Here is a 24,230-nt window from a genome sequence, read left to right on the forward strand (position 1 = left end):
TTTATTGACTTTGTATTCAATTCTAAATGTTACTCGCATGAACAAAAAAAATGTAATATAATTATTTTAAGATTCAGAATTTGATGATTGAAATATCTCTATTCCATTAGGAGTACAGGGATGACAGGAATAAAAACAACCATATTACGTACGTAATTTTATTTTTTAACAATTATGTACATAAATAAAATAGTTTCGCTTACATAATTACTGATTTATAATAATACATCGAATAAACGTTCGAACTTAACTCTATACGCATCTATACTACAACTCTAGGTAAGATTCAGACGCCGCGACAATATAAAAAAATGCGCTACCATAGAAAATTGTACTAAAATCGGTAACAATTTAACATGCTTCAACATCATTATTTAAGAACTAGAATAATTATCTGTATTGTCTAAGTTTGACATTTCATTTCGCGGCAAAAAGTGACAGGTGAAATTCGAAGTGAAGGCGATTTTTTATTTTTTAATGCTACGTTGCTGCCTGGTGGGGCGGAGGGCTAGGGCTCCGCTCACTTGGCGAGCTCCTTCATGCGGTTGAGGGCGGAGCCCGCGCGGAACCACGCGATCTGCTGCTCGTTGAGCGAGTGGTTCAGTTTGATGCGCTCAGAGCTGCCGTCCTTGTGCTTGATCTCGCACTCCACGGGCTGCGAATAAACAATAAATTTAGAATATTTCTAAAAATATGAAGATATTTTTTACACAAATCGTGAAAAAAATATCAAACTCAAACATTAATATATTCAATTGTTAGACTTCTTTTAGAAGCACTTTCGAATCGTCATTACATATTTAGTTAATTTCAATGTAGGAACTTTAAAAATGCCAATTAGTAAAATACAATGTTATAAAATTATTATTTATTTACACATTTGTTTGATTTGCTGTGTTTAAAAATATGCGTTACTTGAAGTTACAATATATGTAACTAAACTACTTCTCAAAATGTGATATTTATATTTAAACTAATTTGTTAATTTAACACAATATGTTTGATTGAACTTAGGGTCCAAGTCTCAAAATCAATCCTCAACTTTTAAAACTAATCGATTCAAGATATTTTTTCCTGTTTTCCCTACTAAAGGTCTAAAGCACACATATGTATAACTATAAATACAATACCTTGCCAGGCGCCAGTCCGTTGAGTCCCAACAGGGAGATCTTGTCCGTGGGCTGGATCTTGTCGTAGTCGGCCGGGTTCGCGAACGTCAGCGGTAATAGACCTTGCTTCTTGAGGTTCGTCTCGTGGATACTGCAGTGAGGAATAAATAAATAAAAAAAAAATAATAAATATATCAGGACAATTTTCACACACGGCATGATCTGATCCCATACTAAGCTTTCGCTTGTGTTATGGAAACCAAATTGCTGATAAACATTCATATATAATTTTTAAGTAAATACTTATATAGATAATTAACAACCAGACACAGAACAAACATCTATGTTCATTACACAAATACATATTTGCCCTGAGTGGGAATCGAACCCATGACCTATGGCTTGAAAGGCAGGGCCACTACCAACCAAGCCAACCGGTCAGTCAAATTGAATGTGATTTATGAATTTGTTGGTGTCAAAAAAGTAGTGTAGAAAACAATATTGTATCAATTTCATTGAGTTAATTTTCCATATTCACAATGTTTATTTTGGAAACTAAACTTTTTTACGGAATACACGATACAACACTTTTTTTTGTGTAACAAGGTGTGTGTAGGGTGTCATTTCTAAATAGTTGTGTCTAGCCTGCCATTTGTAACCTTTTGTGGGTAGCGTGTCACTCATAGCTTGTCATGTGAAACGTGCTATTTCCAACTTGTTGTGTGTAGCGTGTCATTTGTAAAGTGTTATGTGTAGCGTGTCATTTGTAACGTGTTATGTGCAGCGTGTCATTTGTAAAGTGATGTGTGTAGCGTGCCTGCCATATGTAACTTGTAGTGTGTAGCGTGTCATTTGCAACTTGTTGTGTGTAGCGTGTCATATACAACTTGTGTTTAGCGTGTCATTTGTAACTTATAGTGTGTAATTTGTCTCTTTTCCTCTATTTATGCTTACTTACCGCGCGAAAGACTTGACAATAATCGCTCTGCCGCCCAAATGCCTCGGCTCCAGTGCAGCGTGTTCCCGGGAAGATCCCTCGCCGTAGTTCTCATCGCCGACCACACACCACGGGGTGCCGGCCGCCTTGTAGGCGCGCGCTGTGGCGGGCACGGGGCCCCACTCGCCCGTGAGCTGGTTGCGGACCTTGTTCAGTTCGCCGTTTTCAGCGTTTGTTGCGCTGTTGGTAGATGATTACATTTTTTTATTCATGTAAACTTTTACGAATATTTTGTTGCACCGTGGTTAATAGTTACCATAGATTATAATATAAGACAGTTACCATAGTTATACTCAAAAACATTTTTATGTATGGGTAGGGTTTTTTTTTTAAATTACCGATTCGAATATAAGTGACATTCGAATAAGGCAATTTCAATCCATAATACTCGGGTACCATCAGAAGGTACCCGGTCCTTTGGAAGGCTTACGTGGGGACACGGATCCAACACGCAGAGGCCCTTTCGAGAAATTTACTGTGTTGTGGGACACCAATTAATTTCAATATTATTAAATAACACAAATATAAATTATATTACACACGTCACTTTGCACTCAAGTCAATTAAATTGCTTAAACTTGGAAAATTTATTTCGTGTTAAATTTTACAAAATAGTATTCGTAAAGTCTTCTTTTAAACTACATACTCACTACCTGCGAACGGTAGCACGGGACAAATCGATTTCGCTTCAGCGAAGGTTTGATTATTATTACTTTACGATTAGATTACATTACAACACAATAACCGACATTCGCTTAACAATATTACAACGAATTGCAATATTCCATATAAAAACTTTCCCTACACACATTATAAAAAAAAATCCCCAACTCACGTGATAAACATATTATTGGAGATGTTGTCCAGATGCCCTCTGTACTTCAGCCAAGGTCCGGCCGCTGAGATGTGGTCCGTTGTGCACTTGCCCTTCACCTTGATGAGGATGGTGAGGTCCGTGAGGTCCTTGCCGTTCCACTTGTCGAAGGGCTCCAGGAGCTGCAGACGGTCGGAGGTGGGGGACACGTCTACTTGCACCTCTGGGGGTGGAATTATGAATAAGTTAAATTTTAGTTTTTATCCACAATATTATGCGGAGAGGTAATTAATCAGCAGATAAATAAATATTTCAGGACAATTTTCACACACGCCACAATCTGATCCCATACTAAGCGTTCGCTTGTGTTATGGAAACCAGATGGCTGATAAACATACATATATTATGTATAATTTTTAAATAAATACATAAATAGATAATTAACACCCAGACACAGAGCAAAGATCTATGTTCATCACACAAATATTTGCCCCGGGTGGGAATCGAACCCACGACCTCTGGCTTGGAAGGCAGGCCCACTACTAACCGGTCAGTCGATTATTATTTATTTAAAATTATATTAAATAGTTTCTAGGTCATGCTGTCACGGGGTTTATAATGGATTGGGGCAATTTTTTACTAGTTTATAACGTGAATTATCTATCGACGTTATCCTCTCTTTGTGTAGTATAATTGAGTTTTGTAACCTTCTAATGTTGTGAGAACCAAATAAAGATGATTTTGTTTATTTATTATTTAATTATTTATTTTATCATTAATCCCGTTGTTTCGAAGTATTTTATATCTCTTACAAAATTAATCCGCCGAAAGCGTCCGACATCATGAACTTTTGCCGTCTGACCTTTCTGAAAACTTACTTCCCATACTATTTGTCACTAAATATGAAACAAATACTAACTGCTGCCATCAGCGGGGGGATGTTCGTACGTGTCCTGTCCGGGGTCGAACCCCTTGGTGGGCAGCTCGTCGCCGAACGGGTCTGATAGCTTGAACTTCTTGCCGTCAGACCCTTGCAGCTCGTCTGTCACGGGGTTGAAGTCCAGGCGACCTGCATAAATAAAACAAGTAGGGTTATGGAGTGTTATATAATGTGAATGGTATGTTATGAAACGGCTTAAGCTTTGCTTACAAATTTCAGCTTTTCTTCTGCAATTTTTAACTTCTTCATCCATAATCATCCATCCATGCGTATGTTTTCAAGAACGTGACGTATTTCATTATATTTAACCATACGTGCATGTGTGTGCACGCTTGCGTGTATGTGGCTGTGTATGTGTAGCTGCGTGTGTGTAGCTGCGTGTGTGTAACTACGTGTGTTTAGCTGCGTGTGTGTAGCAACGTGTGTGTAGCAACGTGTGTGTAGCAACGTATGTGTAGCTGCGTGTGTTTTAGCATTTGTGTGCTTGTATGTCTGTCTGTATATACTAACCGGCAATAGACAGAGCAGTGACGAGCTCCGGGCTGGTGACGAAGCAGTGTGTCGCCGGGTTGGCGTCGTTGCGGCCGGTGAAGTTGCGGTTGTATGACGTCACTATCGTGTTCTTCTCGCCTTTCTTGACGTCCTTGCGGTCCCATTGCCCGATGCAAGGGCCACACGCGTTCGCTAGCACCTGATTAAGTGAAGCTTAATATTATACACATATTGCTCGCTTATTTTTTTAAGTAACTATTACTGAATAATGGAAACGGAAGCAAGTCCCTTTTATAATGGTCCCAGCAGACAGCAACAACAGTTTTTTTCTAGCGGGAGAGCTAATAGCCCGGTTTACACGCACGCTCTTTCGCGCGCGATTCGGCTTTCACGCGGGAAAGAGCGAGCATTTAAACGATGACAGAGAGAACGAGATTGCGCGTCCACTCCGCACACACTCCAACGCGCCACGCTTTACTTCGATCAATCGCGCGCGATTATCGTATACACGCACAATCTTTCCTCTTTCCTCAGCGCGCGTGCTTTCCCGCGTTCAATCCCGCGCACTCAATCACGCGGTAAAGAGTGTGCGTGTAAACCGGGCTAATGACTAATTTATCTGAATATAATTATGTAAATAAAAATACTAGTTTTACTTCATTTCCATGGGAATTCTGATGACTTTTTGAATTACTACAAATTTTATCCATACTCTTAACTCCTGTTATTATTTACTCCAATTAACGTGCGGCGCAGCCACTCTCAATTTGCGCAACAACCATCTCTTCCAACTACAAAAAACAAAAAACAAAACTCACAGTGCCTCCAAAGTCCCTGAGAGTTTGTGCAATACCGTCCCGCTCGATGGTAGCGCGCACTTGTTCTGAGCCGGGCGTCACGTTGAACGGGATCTTGGACTTGAGTCCGTGACTGAGCGCCTGTAAACGGGGGTACGGGTTAAAATTATTATAATAATGAGTCATGTTTATTAAAAAAATGAGTGCAAGGAAAAGTAATAATTTGGTCAAGTTTTGACGTGATAACGTTTTCAAAATCGTTTTAGTCGGGTGACATGTTCAGAAACTTGTGTCACACCAAAACCTCACGAGCGCGATCGCAGGTATAACGAGAGAGAGACGGACCGATCTCCCGTCTCATCTCGAGCGCTGCCACCAATAAGACGTTATCACGTAAATATCTCGATCGTAAACCTACTTTACAAACAACCAATTTTTTAACTGAATCACGTTTAGGAATTACACTGAATTACACACTTTTACACTGAATCACTTTCACAGTCAAGTAGAAATAGTATGATTAGTTTTATTAAAGAAAAAATAATTTGTAACTGCATTCTTCCAAATAAATATAATTTGAATTTGAATGGAAATTGACGTATTTCACTTTTAGTTTCAGCAATTGAAAACTAAAAAGATAATTTAAAATATTTAATTTTAAAATTGAAAAATAATATGTATGAAAAATAACAAAAACAGCATATGACAGAAAATTTAACTTTGACAAATTTAAAGATACATTTCTATGTCCACATTTAAAACTAACACTTTAATCTAAGTTTCTCCCCCAATCCGGTTCGAAGGACCTATTTTTTAGCTCACTTCTTATCTAATTATCCCAAACTCACCTCCTTCACAATACTGGCGCACCTGCCCATATCCTCATACGAGGAGTTAGTACAGGATCCAATAAGACCAACACGGATATCCACGGGCCAGTCGTTCTTTTTGGCTGCTTCACCTAATTTGGAGATGGGGTTTGCAAGGTCGGGGGTGAAAGGTCCGTTCACGTGCGGCTCCAGGGTTGATAGGTCGATTTCGATGAGCTGCAAGTTTTGGAATTGGTTAGTATAAAGAGACAGTGCATTTTGAATCTGTATATAGGAACCATTAGTGTTACAATAAACAAGAATTTCTCAAAAAAGTTAATATACTATAGACAAATAATAGATGTATGCAATTTAATTTAATTGAACTACAAAAAAACAAACTTTTTCAAATGTATTGTTTGTAGAAAGTTCAGTTCTACGCTATAACAGACTTTAAATTATAATTATTTTTTTTTAATTTGAACATATCCCTTTATTTTTGCAATAAGCAACATTATTGCAATAAGCAACTTCTAACCAAAATTTTCCCAAAAAATAAGAAAAAATCCACTGCCATTAATATCTTTAAATTTGAATAATTACCTGATCATAAGGTGCCTTAGGGTCGGGTGTGAGAAGGTGTTTGTATGAGTTGGCAGCTGAGGCGACTCCCTGGCGTCCGGTCGACTTGAGGTAGGCCTCCATGCGCGAGTTGTAGGGGAACACCTGGTTAAATATCAACCATTATTTCTAAGCTTTTCATAGATTTACAGTTTACAAAAATATTTGTATTAACAGATAAAATAACAGTGGTGAACAAGTGCAAGTGTTGAATTATATAAATTATTTTTTACACATTTTTTTTTGGAATATGATAACTTTTCTGAAAGATCTATTATGTACTCCACTTTGTCGATTGTCCCTCTCTTCACCTATACCTCACTTTGACGACCAAAAAATCGCAAAAAATCACAAAAAATGTAAAAAAATCTCACACTAGTTGTAGCACCGATCTCCGCGCCCATGTTACAGATGGTAGCCATGCCGGTACATGAGATGGAGTCAACTCCAGGACCGTGGTACTCCACTATGGCTCCAGTACCACCCTTGACTGTGAGGATACCGGCCACTTTGAGGATCACGTCTTTGGGGCTCGTCCAGCCGGAGAGTTTGCCTGGCGAAGGATAAAAAATTGATTTTAAATATTTATTCCATTTATTAATGGTACCTTTTTAGCTTCTATAATATACGTCATTATAAGCTTGCCGATGATGTTGTATGTAGTCTTTAGTGTTATTATTTTGTAGTTAAAATCTATTAAAACACGTTTAAACTTACAAAAAAAAATCATAGAAAATTTGCAGTAATAACATATAACATTTAGTATTATTAAATAAATTACTTTTTATTTATTTATAACTCGCTGTTCAAAGAGGTTTATCTATACTAATATTATAAAGCTCCGCTATATCAGGAACGAACTTCCGGTCCGACTTAATAAATTCGGTGTTAGATAGCCCATTTATCGAGGAAGGCTATAGGCTATAATATATAATCACGCTATCAAGACCAACAGGAGCGGAGTCATACGAGTGAAACCGCGGGGCGCAGCTGGTAACGTAATAAAAATAAATTCAGCTTTACATTTTTTTATCCCAATTGTATCTTCATTTTCATATTGCTTGCACAATGATAATAGCTTGTTGTACAATATCTGAATATTTACGTCATGTAAATTTTTCTTTTATCAGATTGTAGATTACAAAATACAAAACGAATGTGAGATATCAAGAATGACAAACTTTTTCTTGAAATAATGGATTTTTTTGATAAATTTATAAATCTACTAGCGACCCGCCCCGGCTTCGCACGGGTGCAATGCTGATACTAAATACACTACAGAAAAATTGTGAACGTTGTATAGGTACAAAAATATAGCGGCCCGCTCCGGCCTCCGGCATCGCACGGGTATAAAATACATAGCCGGGCGGCCGCAAACGCTACGTCCTGCAATTTTTAAATCTGTAATATCTTCGAAAATATTCACTTAAATCATACGGTGTAAAGGGCCATATAGATCTATATTAAATGAACAATGTATCCATGGTATTTAATTGGTTAAGGATTAATGCTGTATTGGTTAAAATCGCTTCGAAAATTAGCCATTATTTGTCGTAAAAAGTAAATGACAAAAAAAAGTTATTGTGGGTTATCCATAAGAGATAGACATATACCATCGCGGACTTTTCTGTAGACCTTTTCAATGTGTATAATACTTAGTACATTGGGTTCAGCCTGCGTTTGCAATGTAAGCGGAATAAATGTAATTTTTTACGACATCACATTAGAAACCTCAAAAATAACAGTACTTCTCCACTACTTAATGGATCTTATTATACATATAAACCTTCCTCTTGAATCACTCTATCTATTAAAAAAAACCGCATCAAAATCCGTTGCGTAGTTTCAAAGATTTAAGCGTACAAAGGGACATAGGGACATAGGGACATAGGGACAGGGAAAGCGACTTTGTTTTATACTATGTAGTGATACATATAATAAATCTGTAGAAGGGTCAATTCTGTACATTGAAAATATTGAAAAAATAAATAGTAGGGGGTGTTACTGGATCGATACCAAACCCAAATATGTGATAAAAAAAATTTTTGTCTGTCTGTCTGTATGTGAAGGCATCACGTGAAAACTAACGGTTCGATTTCGATGAAACTTGGTATAATTATACCTTATTATCCTGGGCATAAAATAGGATACTTTTTATCCCGGAAAAATACGTAGAAAAAAAAATCTTAATTTTCCCGCGCGGACGGAGTCGCGGGCGGAAGCTAGTTAATAATATTTTATCCATATATAGGATTATACTTAGGTATGTAAGTATGTATATTTATAAATTATGAAAAAAATCTTTAAGTTTATATTTTTCTATTGCACTTCAGAATTTGTAATTATGTTCATATAATAATGGAAGTTCTAATCCTTTTTTTTAGTTTGTTGTTGTATTAAAGTTTAAGTTTGTAGAAATAAAATGGTTGACATAATAATTTCTCGAGTACAATTAGTATTTAATTACGACATAATTATGAATTAAAAAAAAATATACTTCATCCTTCTTTAAAGTCGGTTAAACTCAAAGCATCTCTCAATTAATATAAAACCTACACTTATAACCAATTGCGCCCATCAAGAGGACACTCGATAGCGCATATCATTGAACAATACCTTGTTATCATGTTGTTTGTTTTACATAACCGTCTGCGCAAACCTATGGAAACATTGAGCACCTTTTTCCAATGTTTGCTCTAGCGATAAACGTATTTTAAGAATTTTGTTTAGTACACTGCAGTAGTATCATATTAATGTTTATTGCTTCAATTAAACGTCAGTGGAATTTAGGGATATTAAAAGTTTTATCAAATATCTATAGATAGAAAGCATAAGATTTCACTGCTCTATAATATTATTTTGTTAATAATATTAATTTTAAATGATAATGTTGAGGGAGTTTGCAATTGACCAACAATAATTTTCTGTAAAAAATTGGTCATTAATATCTTTAATTATTTTCTTACTAGCATTCCGCCTGCGGCTTCGCCCGCGTTTTCAAAAAAAAACCCCGCATAGTTCCCGTTCCCGTGGGATTTCCGGGATAAAACCTAGCCTATGTCACTCAGAAATGATGTAGCTTTCCAACAGTGAAAGAATTTTTCAAATCTGCCAAGTAGTTTCGGAGCCTATTCAATTCATACAAACAAACAAACAAACAAAAAATCAAACCTTTCCTCTTTATAATATTTGTATAGATGTATAGATAATCTTGTTTTTTTTTTTATTAAAATTAAGTTTCTATTTATTATTTAAATCAACTAGGTATGCGTTTTATCGGTCGACTCATTTGGGATTATTGTATTTGCAACAATTTGAACCCAATTAACTCATTTTTTTATACAAATGTGCTTATCTTGAAAATACGCTAGGGTTATCAAGGTGACTTTAGTCATAAATAGAACTACCAATTTTTTACCGTAAGTAGATTTTGAACAGACATATTTTGTACTAGCTGTTGCCCGCGACTTCGTCCGCGATTCGGTCGTTTTTCGTCATTCGTCGTTTAAAAAAAATACGTGACACTTTATTTTTGAATGTTCTTAATTGTCTCTTATAAAATTTAACTACATTAAAATTGAATACTCTGATAAGAAAATCTTAAAATCATCGAAAATCATAGACATCGAATATCTGAGGAAAACATGAATGAATGTGATTTAAATTCTACATTTCTTAGTAATTAAAATAATAATCTAAATTAAATGTAGATTAACAGTTTGAGCGCACCATTATAGAATATGTACCTAAGTAATAAATTACGTTAGTTTACATAGTAACTTTACTAAAAACACGATGACTTTCTTTCGCGCTCGGTACTACAAACTAAACATGTTTGTGGTACGTGGCCCGCGTCACTTTACCCCCCACGAGTTCCCCTCCGTTGCTATGCGAAAATACATTCGTCGCCCTACTGTAGGAAAAATTGTAATACTGCGGCCTGGGCGTTATAACACGCTCAGGGAATTCCTGAGTGCTGATAGACTTCCGTCTATCGGCATTTATACCAATTTTATATTAATATCACCATCTTGAGGAAAAGCTTCTAATGTCGATTTAAAACGCATATATACGGATTAACCTGATGAATTAACATGTTCTAAAATTGTGAAATGAGTTCAGTTTTAAATTCGAGAAATATTGATTTCTTGTATTCGATTATTCGTCGTAGTCGAATACAAAATATATTTAAAGAAACTTAGGTTGGCCTTCAGGCAAAAGGGATCCTATCAAATGATGAACTTGACCTTGTATCTTAAAAGTAAGAATGAAAGGAGCATCTAATAATTGTTGAGCACCAAAGGATCATTTAAAACGCAATACTATAAGAGCTAATATTGTCTAAGAACTGTTTAGATTGCACATGTTCCTCTAAAACTTAAAAGTAGTGATTTCAAAGGTTCCGGCGTATCTTCAAACGAAAGCCGACTCCTTACTCCACTTTAAAGCATTACAAAAAGAACATACTACGTTAATATCGCCTATACAGAAGATGATCTGTAATCAATTGTGAGGTTATAAGCAAACCCACTTTTATATTATTTTGTCGGACCACACCACCGAATTTGTAGATTGATCTTCTATGTTTACCTCTAAGTCATTAAGACTATGTCGAAATCTGTCCGCAATAAGACGGGCCTCTCGCTATTCGTCCGTTTAAAGAGACCAATAGTTTCAATTCTTAATCTTTCATTAAACAAACTTATTAATCGTTCTTGTCTCAAATAATGGTAATATTCGCGTCCCTACTCTAGTCATTGCTTATGCTCATGTTCATCTTCGAGAGATCGAATAATATTATGGTGCACCCTATTATTTGTCAAACGGTCTTCATATTGAGTAAAAGTTTCAGAATTCTCGAGATAAAATATGACGATCGTGATCAGCTGTGAGACGTAATTCCCTCTCAGTGAGGGTTTCGGTCTCACGGGATAGTACAATATGCCATTTGCGATCAGCTGTGAGACGTTATATATACCCTCAGTGAAGGTTTCGGTCTCACAGGATAGTACATGCCGTTCGCGGTCAGCTGTGAGCCGCAATTCTCGTTGTGAAGCGGTTTCAGGTTCGGCATAACACATGTTAGTATGGGAAAATTAATTTATTCAGATCGAATAATTCGTGTAGTTTTGAAAGTTGCTACAGTTATTCCTAAAGATGTCCAGATGAATATACTAAAAGCCCCCGAGGGAGGGACCCAAGCCGGCGGCGGGGGAGGGGGGGAAAGGTCTCTTTTTCAAGGTTTTTGCTTGTAACTCGAAATTTTTTTCATAATATCTCTTTAGTGACTTCTACATTAATTATCTACATTAAATTTCCTATAAATTACGTCTCAACATTTTTACTGTACGATCAATACTTTAGGAGATACAGAGTATTAAAGGTAAGAAAAATAAGAAACAACATAATTTTACAAATTTTAATTATAAAAAGAAATAACATCTTTTTTTGCACGAGTATGCCGACTTATTAGTCAAATTGTGTTTCATCTTCGTCATCTTTATCACTAACATCGATAGGGGGTCCATTAGTACAAGCTCCTAGGCAGCCGTTACAGATAAGACTACACATAATGCCCGCTTTTCGGCAACTGCATTTTCCGGAACATCCACTTTTACATCGGCAAAAAATTGAATTTAACAACGCTTCAGGAGCAGGAGGATCCAAGGTCGTGATTGGTTCTAAGTATCCATCGACTCTTCGCTTCCAACCCCATATTTCAGGAGGCAGTTGGTTCCCAAGCCACTCCTGTACTTGATGGAATACTCTGTAGGCGTGATATTTTGCTGACCCTTTGGTAGGGGGGAGGGAAGAAAGATCCGGTTTGGGCTTGGTACAAGATTTCAGAAAAACTGTGAATCGATGTCTGTTGATCTCAGACTGAGTACAGGGCGCTCGGTATACTGCAAGAAACATTTTTTCTCCGGCTTCTGCTATAACCTCCTGAGTTGACGTTGGGTCATAAAATACAGTTGCTGTTTCCTTTAGTGACGGCTTTTGATCAAAAATCTTGATAATTGATGTTTTTCCCTTCCTGTAAATAGCTGAGGTTGTATCACAGTCAAGTACCTATAACGATGTTGTTTCTTATTTTTATCACCTTAAGTACTATGTATCTCCTAAAGTATTGATCGTACGGTAAAAATGTTTAGACGTAATTTATAGGCAATTTAATGTTAATAATTAATGTAGAAGTCACTAAACAGATATTATGAATAATTTTCGAGTTACAAGTCAAAACCTTGAAAAAGAGACCTTTCCCCCCCTCCCCCACCGCAGGCTTGTGTCCCTCCCTCGAGGGCTTTTAGTATATTCATCGGGACACCTTTAGGAATAACTGTAGTAACTTTCAAAACTACACGAATTATTCGATCTGATCGACGATTCTGAATCTAATTTGCTGTGGCTATGTTGTTTTCGGTCAATAGTAAGCCTCTTATCTCTAACGATCCTTGAGAACTTTTATTTCTCATTTTCTTAACTTTGCTCGAATTTCGATATATAAAGATTTTTTAGGTGGCACTGATGCGGGTGAATAAAAATTAAAACGGACTAAGAGTGTTATAATCTCAATCATCATCATCAATACATATAATAAAATTGTGGAAAAGTGATGTCTGTACAATTAAAATATGTAGAAAAAAATTAGCAGGTGTTATTATTATCGAGAAATCAAGAGAAACCATTTTTTTCTCTTAAAAGCTCCCCCCCTCCCACTTCCCGAACTCCGATTGACCGTAATTTATTTTTCCTTACATTTTTATCATATCCTTTTCTAATGGGTTTCATCCTACTGCGATTTTTTTTTGTTTCAAAAATTATCTACCCTGGTGTATAGGTAAATTTTCCACATAAAATGTCCTTTAAATTATGTCGTATTATATTTTTAACCCCCGACGCAAAAAGACTGGTGTTATGTGTTTGACCGCTATGTATTTCTGTGTGTGTGTGTGTGTCTGTCTATGGCACCGTAGCTGGCTAACAGGTAAACCGAATTAGATGCGGTTTTTTTTGTTAGGCAGAATATTTTCCGACGCTGGTTCTTAGATAAAGTGTATCAAAATTGGTTCATCCACTTATTATACCTACATAGGGGTAAAAGTGGGAATGAAAAAAATGAAAGTTATAATTTATTTTTAAAGATCGTCGGGAAGTTTATGAAATTATTTATTCCTTTTTCTATACACTTTTCTTCGTCTAAACGGTTTAGTTACGTGCTCTCTCTCTCTTCAGCCTTTAGTTACGTGCGTGAGACAGGAAAGATCTAATTTGGATTTGTTTCTGGATTTGATAAAAACTGAGTATCGATTAAGCTGATCAGTGGCTACTGGCTACACCATAGATTATTAAAAACATCCGTTTAAGAAAGGAAGGAAATAGAATTTGCTCCTCTCCCCCCCCCTGGTTCCTAAAAAATAATATGACATAATTTAAAAGAAATTTTACGTAGAATTAGTTAGGCATTTCTTTTTTGATTTTCGATATTATATACTAATCATAATTTTTAATTACAATATGTAGTAACTATTTGGTATAGGTTAGGCATTTCATTTCTTGATTTTCTTTAATAATTTGGTACGTAAGTTTTTTAGCTCAGTTTAGTAAGAAATTTTAATAACAATTCTTTTAATTATTTATGGTAGTACAACAGTACAGTATGGTTGTACGTATTTACTCAATAATTGTATGTTAAGTAGTAATTCAGCATGGGCGTAGCCACGGTGGGGCTGGGTGGGGCGCTTACCCTGGCTTTGATCTGGTAGGTACTAATTGTGAAGGGGAGTGGGCGTGGGCGTGGGATTGGGACTGAACGTGGCATATGGCGTGGGAGTGCGAGTGGGCGCGGGAGTGGGAGCATGAAAATAAAAATGATTTTTTATTGTTGCCCCACCCTGAGCCCATGGTCATAAGGTCCCATAGTCACTATTCCACGCGAACGAAGTCGCGGGGACAGCTAGTAGACAAATATAATCAGAAAGCTTTGAACTCCTAAGCTCAACCATAAAAGATAGACATTTATGATGTCGGGAGATATTTTTTATATAATATGGAGAACATTTCTTTCATACTTGATTTCTGTGTAGCTTTAACCATTAAGATACACGCATTAAGAACGCACACGCGACGAAAGCTTAAAAATGGAGTTGCTGCTCTGCTCACGAATATGAAAAATAATTGTACCAAGTTTCGTTTAAATCCGTCGAGTAGTTTTTGTTTCTATAACGGTTATACAGACAGACAGACGGACAAACATTTTTGACGTCGATGTCGATCTCTAATCACCTCGTGATAGTTATTTAGGAAATATATTTCATGTGCAGAATTGACCTCTACAGATTTAATATAAGTAGGTATACATATATTTAGATTCCAATTTCCATGTAACGTTAAATTCGACTATATAATAACTAACAGACAACGCAGGTTACTCTCGTTTCCGTAAGTTGAGGCGGCTACATATTCGGTCCTAATAACATGACTTTTTGTGAACGAAACGACAGCGCGGTTTAATTCGATGGCAACACCATCAGAAAAAAGGAAATATTTTTAACTTTGAAAAAATATTATGATTTACACTATTAATACTATTTTAACATTAACACAAAATATAAGACTGTGAGTGTGTAAAAATAAATCCAGCTAGTTTCACATCACACTTATGTTTATAATTAGGCATACGACATGAAAATATATTAATTACCAAGCAATAATCATACAGATAAATACTGAACAAAAGTATTAACAGTCAAAGTATATTTTTACTAACAACATGTAAATGATGAAGGAATAATAATTATCAACGAACTAACCTTTTTGTATTAGAGTCCCGCCTCGTGATCGAATTATTAAAACACGAAGATTTTTAAAAATGTAACCAATGAACACAATCAATATTAGATTAACTGTAATGGTGTCTAGTTTGACTTAAAATAATATACATCTACCCTCACTTTTAAAAATGTAGTATATTCACACGAATTATATAAGCGCACCTTATAGGGAAGGGAAGATTTATTATGGGTTAAAGAGTTAAATAAATAAATAACATAATTATATTTAAATTATTAATTTTTAACATTGTGTTCAGTAGTGTTAACATGTAAATTGATTTGATTTTTACGAAATCTCATAGATGGCGCTGAATCAAATTTGTCTTTATAGTACTAAGATTCATTAAACAGTTTCTCTGCCCAAATTACGTAAATGACGTAGTTTTTATAGTGTAAAGCTAGATAATAGCATGGCTTACTCAAAAACAACATTTAAACATGAGTCTTTAGATTGTACGCTGTCGTAGTTCACGGAATACGTAAGAAAAGTAAAGGTTCACAGCTCCTCCCCCGGAGGTGATAGCATGATAATATGTTTAAAAAAACCTCACACGACCTGTTAGTAATATTCATGCAAAATTTGAAGTCAATCTATGCAGTACTTTTCGAGATTAGCTCGGACAAACATACAGACAAACAGACAAACAGACAAACAGACAAACAGACAAAAATTCTAAAAACTATATTTTTGGCTTCTATATCGATTATAGATCATGGATTATGTATTCTTTTAAAAAAATATTCAATGTACAGTTTTGACTTTCCTACGATTTTATTATATGTATAGATACAGATTATAATAATATTACCTTATTGAAAGACAACATACAACTTAGAATAATAAAAATAAAAAAAACATCGTGTGTGCCGAGCACACGTGTCATTAGTGAAACATCTTAAGATGCAAAAACACCAAAATCGTCGCCTTACTCCATGACGTGACGGCATTGCCATGACGAAACCTTGAAATTTTACTCTCAACGCGCCTAAAGAAGTTTAATTTCAAAAATGCTCCAAAAACATATCAACTATTTTCGGGAATAAGAAATATATTTCCATTTTTCAAGTACATACATAAATGCATGTATCAATTGACACACGGCACGAGTAAGTACCTATTGATAACGAACTGCGTATTACAATAATCGTATATAATATAATTTATATTTATATACAGCACTACGTCCGTCTACGCTAAGATCAAATGTCGATAGGACGGCCCTGAGAAGCATGTATGTACTATGTATAATCTTAATTTGACACAATTTAAATTAAAAAGAAGTTAGGCATATTTCTACTCATATTAAAATAAGATATTCAATTTAATTTGGCTTTCGAAATTGTTCTTTTATCTGTTTATCTTATTGAAATAATTATTTTGCGACAGGATGTTTGTCCGCGCTAATCTCCGAAACTACGCACCGGATGTTAATGAAAATTTTCACATTTAATTTAATTGAACCTGCTTTATGGACCTAGATTATAATTGAGAGGAAGATAAATTACTGAAAAAAACAATATTAAATCGACTTCAAAAAAAAGGAGGAGGTTATCAATTCGGCCGGTATATTTTTTTATTGATATAAAATTCCCTCGTTATATCCCCTCAGCTTAGGAACTATGAATTATTATAACGTTAAACTCAGTTTATGTGTGAATAATTTTCCATAACAAATGTCTCATTAATAAAATTAATTATAATAACTTAATTCATTGCAGTTAATTATCACAATTATGATAATATTATCCCAGACATCATAATAGTGCAGTGGATAATGCATATCTATTGATCAGAGGTCGTAGGTTCACTAGGAAACGTGTAAAATATGAGTCATAACTCATATGATATCTATACTTAATAATGTTATAAGGCTGAAGAGTTTGTTTGTTTGTTTGAACGCGCTAATGTTAAGAACTACTGGTCCGATTTCAAAAATTATTTCGGTGTTAGTTATTATCACGCTACAAACAGGAGCGGAGTACTGCGAGTAAAACTACGGGGCACAGCTAGTCTAAATATAAAAAAAAATATATATATTGATATGGATTTTACTATAATATATAAGATACGTATTTCAAAAACGTTTTATTTCATATTAACCCTGGTAATGGACAATTCCATTGAGCCCCGAACGGCCCGATCGGTCCACGACACAATAGATTTTCTATTGTGTCTGTGATTCCGGGGCCTGAGTTATTAAAATTGTATGATAATAAACACGATCAAATTATAGATATAAAAATATAAACATAAAACACATAGCATTGACAAATTGGCACTTCGCCACACAACACTGCATTTATTTTCGTCTACAATTTCTATTAAATCAATTTAGACGCTACCTTGGCCCTTATTCCTTAAGAAATAAGGTCTATTTTACTTGCAAGTTTGAAGATGTTGATTCAATAAGCAAAAGTTCTATGAATGGAATGTTATTGCATATTTATTTGTTTGAATTTAGAATGTCACGTTCACTTTCACGATTTGAAATCAAAATGAATTTAGAACACAATTAGAATTTTTTTTTTCTATTTATTGACAATTTTTTTTTTCTTTGAAAATCTGAAATTTAGTTTTTAATAAAGGGTAGAGTTGTTTGTTCCTCGATTAAGCAAAAACAATTGAAGCGAAATTGTGAAATACGCGGGTAATGTTAATTTGAAGAGATTTCTTTTGTATTTATTTTCCGCCACGATGGAAGTCAGGACTTCAAGTAACAATACTTTAATGATTGTAAGGGCTCTCAACTATACAATACTAATTCGTGCAATTGAGGCGAGAACAAATCTTAAATGCATACTAGTGCTATTTTTAAGCCTCTGGCTATATAGCATTTAATAAAATACACGTCTTCCTCATAAAAATTTCCTATATAAATCTATACTAATATTATAAAGCTGAAGAGTTTGTTTGTTTGTTTGAACGCGCTAATCTCAGGAACTACTGGTCCGATTTGAAAAATTCTTTCAGTGTTAGATAGCCCATTTATCGAAGAAGGCTATAGGCACGCTACGACCAACAGGAGTGGAGCCTCGCGGGTGAAACCGCGGGGAGCAGCTAGTAGTACATATTTTAGTCAAAATAATTTCTTTCCACTTGCTAGAAGTGACATATTCATGGACAATTAATTAAAAAGTGACTTACCAGTAAGCTTGACTCCGATAACCTTAGGGCACTTAAGTTCCCATGGGATGTCGGCCATTACGTCTACAGCATCAGCACCACCAACACCTGCATAAGATATAAAGATATAAATTTCAATTTCTAGTAGTAAGTACAAATACATAATTGGAAACTTTAAAATAGACAAAAAATTATTAATTTGATTTGACCTATGAGTTTTCTTCTAATATTATAAATGCAAAAGTTTATCTATACTTCTATACTATCTTCTATACTAATATTATAAAGAGGAAAGGTTTGTATGTATGTATGTATGTATGTATGTATATGGTTTTCACGCATAACCTTAGACCCTGAGAAAGAACATAGGCTACCTTTTATTGCGAAAATATGTACCACGGGCGAAGCCGGGGCGGATCGCTAGTAAGAATATATGAATGTGTATTTATTGCTGTACTAGCGGTCCGCCCCAGCTACGCCCGTGGTACATGTTTATGTTTTCTTTCCATAAGAACCATCCTCGTACTTCAAGGAATATTATAAAAAATAATTATCGAAATCGGTCCACCCGTTCACACGTGATGCCGTGACAACGCGAAACGGGTTTCATTTATATAGTGCTGTATTACACAAAATCAATATTTGCCAGTCAGTTCAATTCACAGCGTAAATTGTCTGGAAATAAGAGGTCATAATACGGCCCCTGATCAGTCCTGAAATTTGTCAAACAGACCTAATTGCTTATAGGCGATCTTCAAACTACCTAACTTCACTTCACTACATAGTATAAAACAAAGTCGCTTTCTCTGTCCCTATGTCCGTATGTATGCTTAAATCTTTAAAACTACGCAACGGATTTTGATGGGGTTTTTTTTAATAGATAGAGTAATTCAAGAGGAAGGTTTTAGTATATAATTTATTAGGTTTTAGACAAAGCGGGCGAAGCCGCGGACGGTAAGCTAGTATATTATTATATAGAATTATAAATGTGTATTTGTTACTCTTTCACACAAAAACAGCTGATCAGTTCTGTATGAAATTTATTAAAGGGACCTTATTGCTTATCAACGATTTTTCACTACCCGACTTAACATATAAATCAAATAAAAATAATAATGAACACAACATTAAAAAAATGTTGTGTGGTTTTATGAAACCACGGTAAAAATGAAACTTAGGCACAAAATTATCGTATTTGTACGGACGGTTCGACCGTCACGCGACATGCGCTACACAGACCAAAAAGTTTGAGACCACAGAACAGTAAAAACAAATAGAAGTGTGATGTGGGCGTGGCCCACGTGTCACAAGTAAGGTAAGATCACCTAACTTGCTCTCAGTTGTGCGCAGAAAAATATTCGAGTCGGTTGTCAGCTGTCAAACCTTTTTTCCATATTTATTCATTAATTAGGACGTGTTGTTCAGTATTAGAGTGCAAAAATGATAGCAGACGAAATAATATCAGCAATGGAGGCATTTCATACCATCGGTAAGTCTTATTTTTATTTATTTTACATAATATATTTTATGTTATAACTTCGCTTGTCGTAATTTGTCAAAATTTTACACAAATATCTAGTCAAAATGAACCTTAAACCATAAGAAATTAGTACTATTATAGATTGAACAGCAAACAAGACTTTCCAGAATATTATTGCAATAAACAAACGAATGTCGGTTTAGTGATGCTTGTGGCGCATATCGACAGTATCGATACTTTAGAAAAGACAAACATTATAAATATTATATTTATTTTTCCTTAGCTTTCATTTGTCCAATTTATTTTATAGATTTCCCAAAGAAGCTTATTTAAAAGAGAAATGGATAAATGCAACGTGACGAGTTAACTTGATGTCGAACAACACTAAGCAGTCTAACAAAGGCCACCGATACATCAAACCTACAGCAGTTCAAGATTTAAAATAATGCATATTTTCTGTTTGTATTTTGTAAATATAGATTTATACTATTCTATTCCGTTTTTTATTTAATAATAATAATATGAACAGACGTACTTAGTAGTAATAAACATACTCCAAAATGTGACGCATTATACTATACTCATATAATAGAAAGAAAAAAAATGCACAAAAAAATATTTATTTGTGAATTATCGATAACAAGGCTGACATCCCTTAGAGCATAGCATCAGATAAATATCAACTTAATGTCATTAATGTTGAGTGACACAAATTTCAACCTTATCTCTATGTGTTGAGGTTCAAAGTTATATCTATCGAAAACTAACGCCCTCTGTTGTGGAGTAGCTGAATGTTTTTGAATTTGGAATTTCATTTTGGAGAAACAAAACAGCTAAAATACCTAGGGATGTTATACTAAAATAAACCGTAACATGGTGCGTTAGGGTACATATTGAAATGCTGAATTTATAACCTAAGTCAGTTTCTACTCAAATTAAGCTGTCCAATCAAAGACATAGTTTACTTGTAGTGTACTGTATAACTATCGGTTTAAATGTGTGGGTTTGGCGACACTGGTTTTCATACTAATATGACATTATAGCACTTCTATATGTTTTTACTGTTCGGTGTTTGAGACGATGTAATAAAAGTTTCACTTTAAAAATTATACTAACCAATACACAGTCCTCCAAGACCACCTCCATTAGGTGTGTGCGAGTCGGTACCAATCATCAGCAGACCGGGGAAGGCATAGTTCTCCAGGATGATCTGATGGATGATGCCAGACCCTGGCTTCCAGAACCCCACGCCGTACTTGGCCCCCGCGGTTTCCAGAAACTTGTATACCTCCTTGTTGATGTCCTGGGATATAATTGACATTATTAGCATAATATACAGAAACAACCAGTAGGGAAACTTCATAAAACATTTTTAAAATGGCTTACGCACACAAGAGAGTCTGTTTACGAGAATCCTAAGGGTATTATGATAATTGACAGATATAAGAATACCCTTAGACACGCTTGCTTGTGTGCGTGAGCCATTTCGAATGTGTTGTATGAAGTTTCCCTACTGGTTGTATCTGTACATATATTGTATTATTAGAGGAGAGTAAGTACATAGAAGCTTTTCTAATGAGTACAAGATAATCTACATAGTTTCCTTCCTGTGTCATTTATAGGGAACTATTTGGATATCACTGATAAGAATAATTTATATTAGTTAATTTAAACAGTACTTTTAATTACAAAAAGATTTTTTAAAAGATATTTTTTTTTAACACAAAACAGTACATTATACAACTTAACATAAAAATAATAAAGTTGAATTTTTTTTAATAAATTTTCATACCTTAGCTCTAGCCAGATCCTTTACACCGCCAATCTGCGCTTCAATCAAGTGGTCACAATGAATAGTGGAAGGCACAGCCACAGTCGGCAGACCAGATGAGATGAACTGCAACATGGCCATCTGGGCTGTTGCGTCCTGCATGGCCACGCGGTCGGGGCGCAGGCGGAGGTAGCTGGTGCCTCGCTCGATCTCCTGTTATCCATACTAATATTATAAATGCGAAAGTAACTCTGTCTGTCTGTCTGTTACTCAATCACGCCTTAAATACCAATTTGTATGAAATTTGGTATAGAATTATTTTGATACCCGAGAAAGGACATAGGCTACTTTTTACCCCGGGAAATAGGATAGGTTTTATCCCGGAAATCCCACGGGAACGGGAACTAGGCGGGTTTTTCTTTGACTGCGCGGGCGAAGCTGCGGGTGGAAAGCTAGTTATTGATAAGGAATGAAAAACGGTTGATGCAAACTAAAAATTGGGATGTTTGTTGAGTTTTCAATAAAATAAAATTAATAAAACATAGTTGTTCATTATAGAGTTGTGAAGGAAACGAGTTTATTTTGTTATTGAGTTAAAAATGAAGGAGTAGTTTGTGACATTGGATCTGCAACTTATTACTGTATATCTGTATAGATTGAAGATATTCTTTTGGAATGGGAATTAAATTAGATTGGAAAAAATTCATAGATAATTAATTAATCAAATAATCTTACACTGGATTAATCAATGAAAAGAATAAATGATGACATACAATATTTTATCAAATATTTTCCAAAGTAAATTAAGATGTAAAGCTGGAGTCTCATGTTATTAGAATTATTGTTTTGAATTTTGGCACAATATTTATCTGTTTTCCGAGTTTTTTTCACATTTCTATGTTTATTTAGCTTCTTATAAAGATCTATTTGTTTATTCTTATACTTAACATGATTGTAACATTGTTTAGCACATTTGTAAGTAATTGTACATACATACATAGTAATTTTTCAAATACTTTTTTTTAAGAAAATCTTTTACATAGGTATGCTGTTTTCAATCCAAAATAAAAATGTTTTCTTACGTTTTACATTCATTGCAATCATATTGGATTTTATCAATTCTAATACAACTCTCAACGGTAATTTAAATATACTGCCAAGCAAATACATTACTCATAAGTACTTGCAAGAAGTCATTAAAATAATGAAAATGCTTTTATAAATAAATTTAATCTTTTTGCATTTCAGAAACATACACAAATTACTTACAAAAAAAAGTACCAAATGTAAACAACTTAAAATTCAAAAAACAAGTGCTCTCCAAAATTTATCCTTATTATCAAAAGCAAGTGTGTCAAAGTCATTTATCAATTTTTCCTTACCTGTCCTTTAGGGTCATCGAGATGAGAGTATAAAACTTTTTCAGACAAGGTCATATCCCGACCTAACCTTTTCTTAACCACCTCTAAATTTTTCGTCAACTTCTCGTAGGGCAAAGGAGCCTTGTCGAACTTCGACATAGCGACCTAAAAAACATATTAGCTCACTTAGAACACAATATAATCGTCGCATATCGTATTTTTCGCACTTGCATTGATTACATAACAATGTCACTGTATCACAGAAAACTTGTACAAAATCACATTTTTCGGGGATGGAAGTACCTGGGCCGCTGCGGCGGTGAGCGGGGACACGCTGAAGCATCTTTGCTGGATCTCCAAGAGAACGGTTCTCGTCCTGCCACCCTGAAAAAACAACAAACTGAACATCCTCGCGCTTACTATCCAGTGCGTACTAGATAACAAACGCAAATTAACGAGAAAGCGATAGCAATTACAGCAGAGGTAACCAAAACTGACCTCAAATATGTGACCTCTCATTCAGTAGTTATCACTAATGGTGTCTCCGATGATAAAATAGTAAACAAACTGATCGAGATAAATCATGACCATTGAACGAGTTCATTATAATAATAAATTTATTACTCGTGGAACGTGGATATAAAACGTATATCTTACCTGGCCATGCAAAACTCTCATACAGTGAGCCATGGTTGCCGGACCCCAAATATGATACCGATAAAAATATTAAGGCTTAATTTTAGAATTAATTAAATTTAGGCAGCATCTATTTTTGTTAAACTTGTACACTGTACAATTTAAATATTATTAAATAAATTAATAATTAATTGGCCGCGCGCACGACCATCCACCGAGCGAAATATATTTGGCGGAGCAAAGCTGTGGAGCAAAGTATGGTGGCTATGGCAATTGGCACTTGGCAGCTGTTGGCGATATGACAGCAGACAGCTGCCAGTTTATAGGCATGTTTCAAATTTTATCACGTGTTGAACCCCGTTTTCCAATTACAGCACTAGAGCGCATTCTGCGGCATAATGCTTAACGTTGAATGTTCCAACTACAGCAACGCTTCGCACAATCGAGC

At 35.2% G+C, this 24,230-nt stretch overlaps 1 protein-coding gene and 1 long non-coding RNA gene across 2 annotated transcripts in view; one reads left to right on the forward strand and one right to left on the reverse strand.

Annotated features, from left to right (window-relative positions):
• Positions 1-24,230, forward strand: part of LOC149486837 (uncharacterized) — a 332,103-nt gene that overhangs the window by 74,729 nt on the left and 233,144 nt on the right. The window lies entirely within an intron of this gene.
• On the reverse strand, positions 145-24,059 carry LOC149486842 (putative aconitate hydratase, mitochondrial). The gene is made up of 16 exons (XM_089698474.1): positions 23,804-24,059; positions 23,450-23,530; positions 23,168-23,311; positions 21,807-21,998; positions 21,131-21,317; positions 18,556-18,642; positions 6,954-7,132; positions 6,562-6,684; positions 5,998-6,195; positions 5,171-5,290; positions 4,371-4,551; positions 3,840-3,989; positions 2,942-3,143; positions 2,068-2,286; positions 1,131-1,260; positions 145-655 (listed from the first exon to the last, which is right to left on the reverse strand). The coding sequence occupies exons 1-16, from the start codon at positions 23,834-23,836 to the stop codon at positions 521-523; spliced, it is 2,361 nt and encodes a 786-aa protein (XP_089554600.1). The 5' UTR covers positions 23,837-24,059; the 3' UTR covers positions 145-520.

The sequence above is a fragment of the Colias philodice genome, chromosome 8 (genome assembly GCF_061535455.1).
Source record: "Colias philodice isolate Cphi_HAF_F1 chromosome 8, ilColPhil1 Martin Lab GWU primary, whole genome shotgun sequence".
Lineage (NCBI taxonomy): Eukaryota > Metazoa > Arthropoda > Insecta > Lepidoptera > Pieridae > Colias > Colias philodice.

Bases quoted from the DNA above. Each gene is read 5' to 3' on its own strand.
- LOC149486842 (XM_089698474.1), bottom strand. From the start codon at position 23,836: ATGGCTCACTGTATGAGAGTTTTGCATGGCCAG. The intron at 21,318-21,806 runs GTATGAAAATTT...ATTATATCCCAG, and splicing joins AGGATCTGGCTAGAGCTAAG to GACATCAACAAGGAGGTATA. The intron at 18,643-21,130 runs GTTAGTATAATT...TATCTTATGCAG, and splicing joins TCTTGGAGGACTGTGTATTG to GTGTTGGTGGTGCTGATGCT.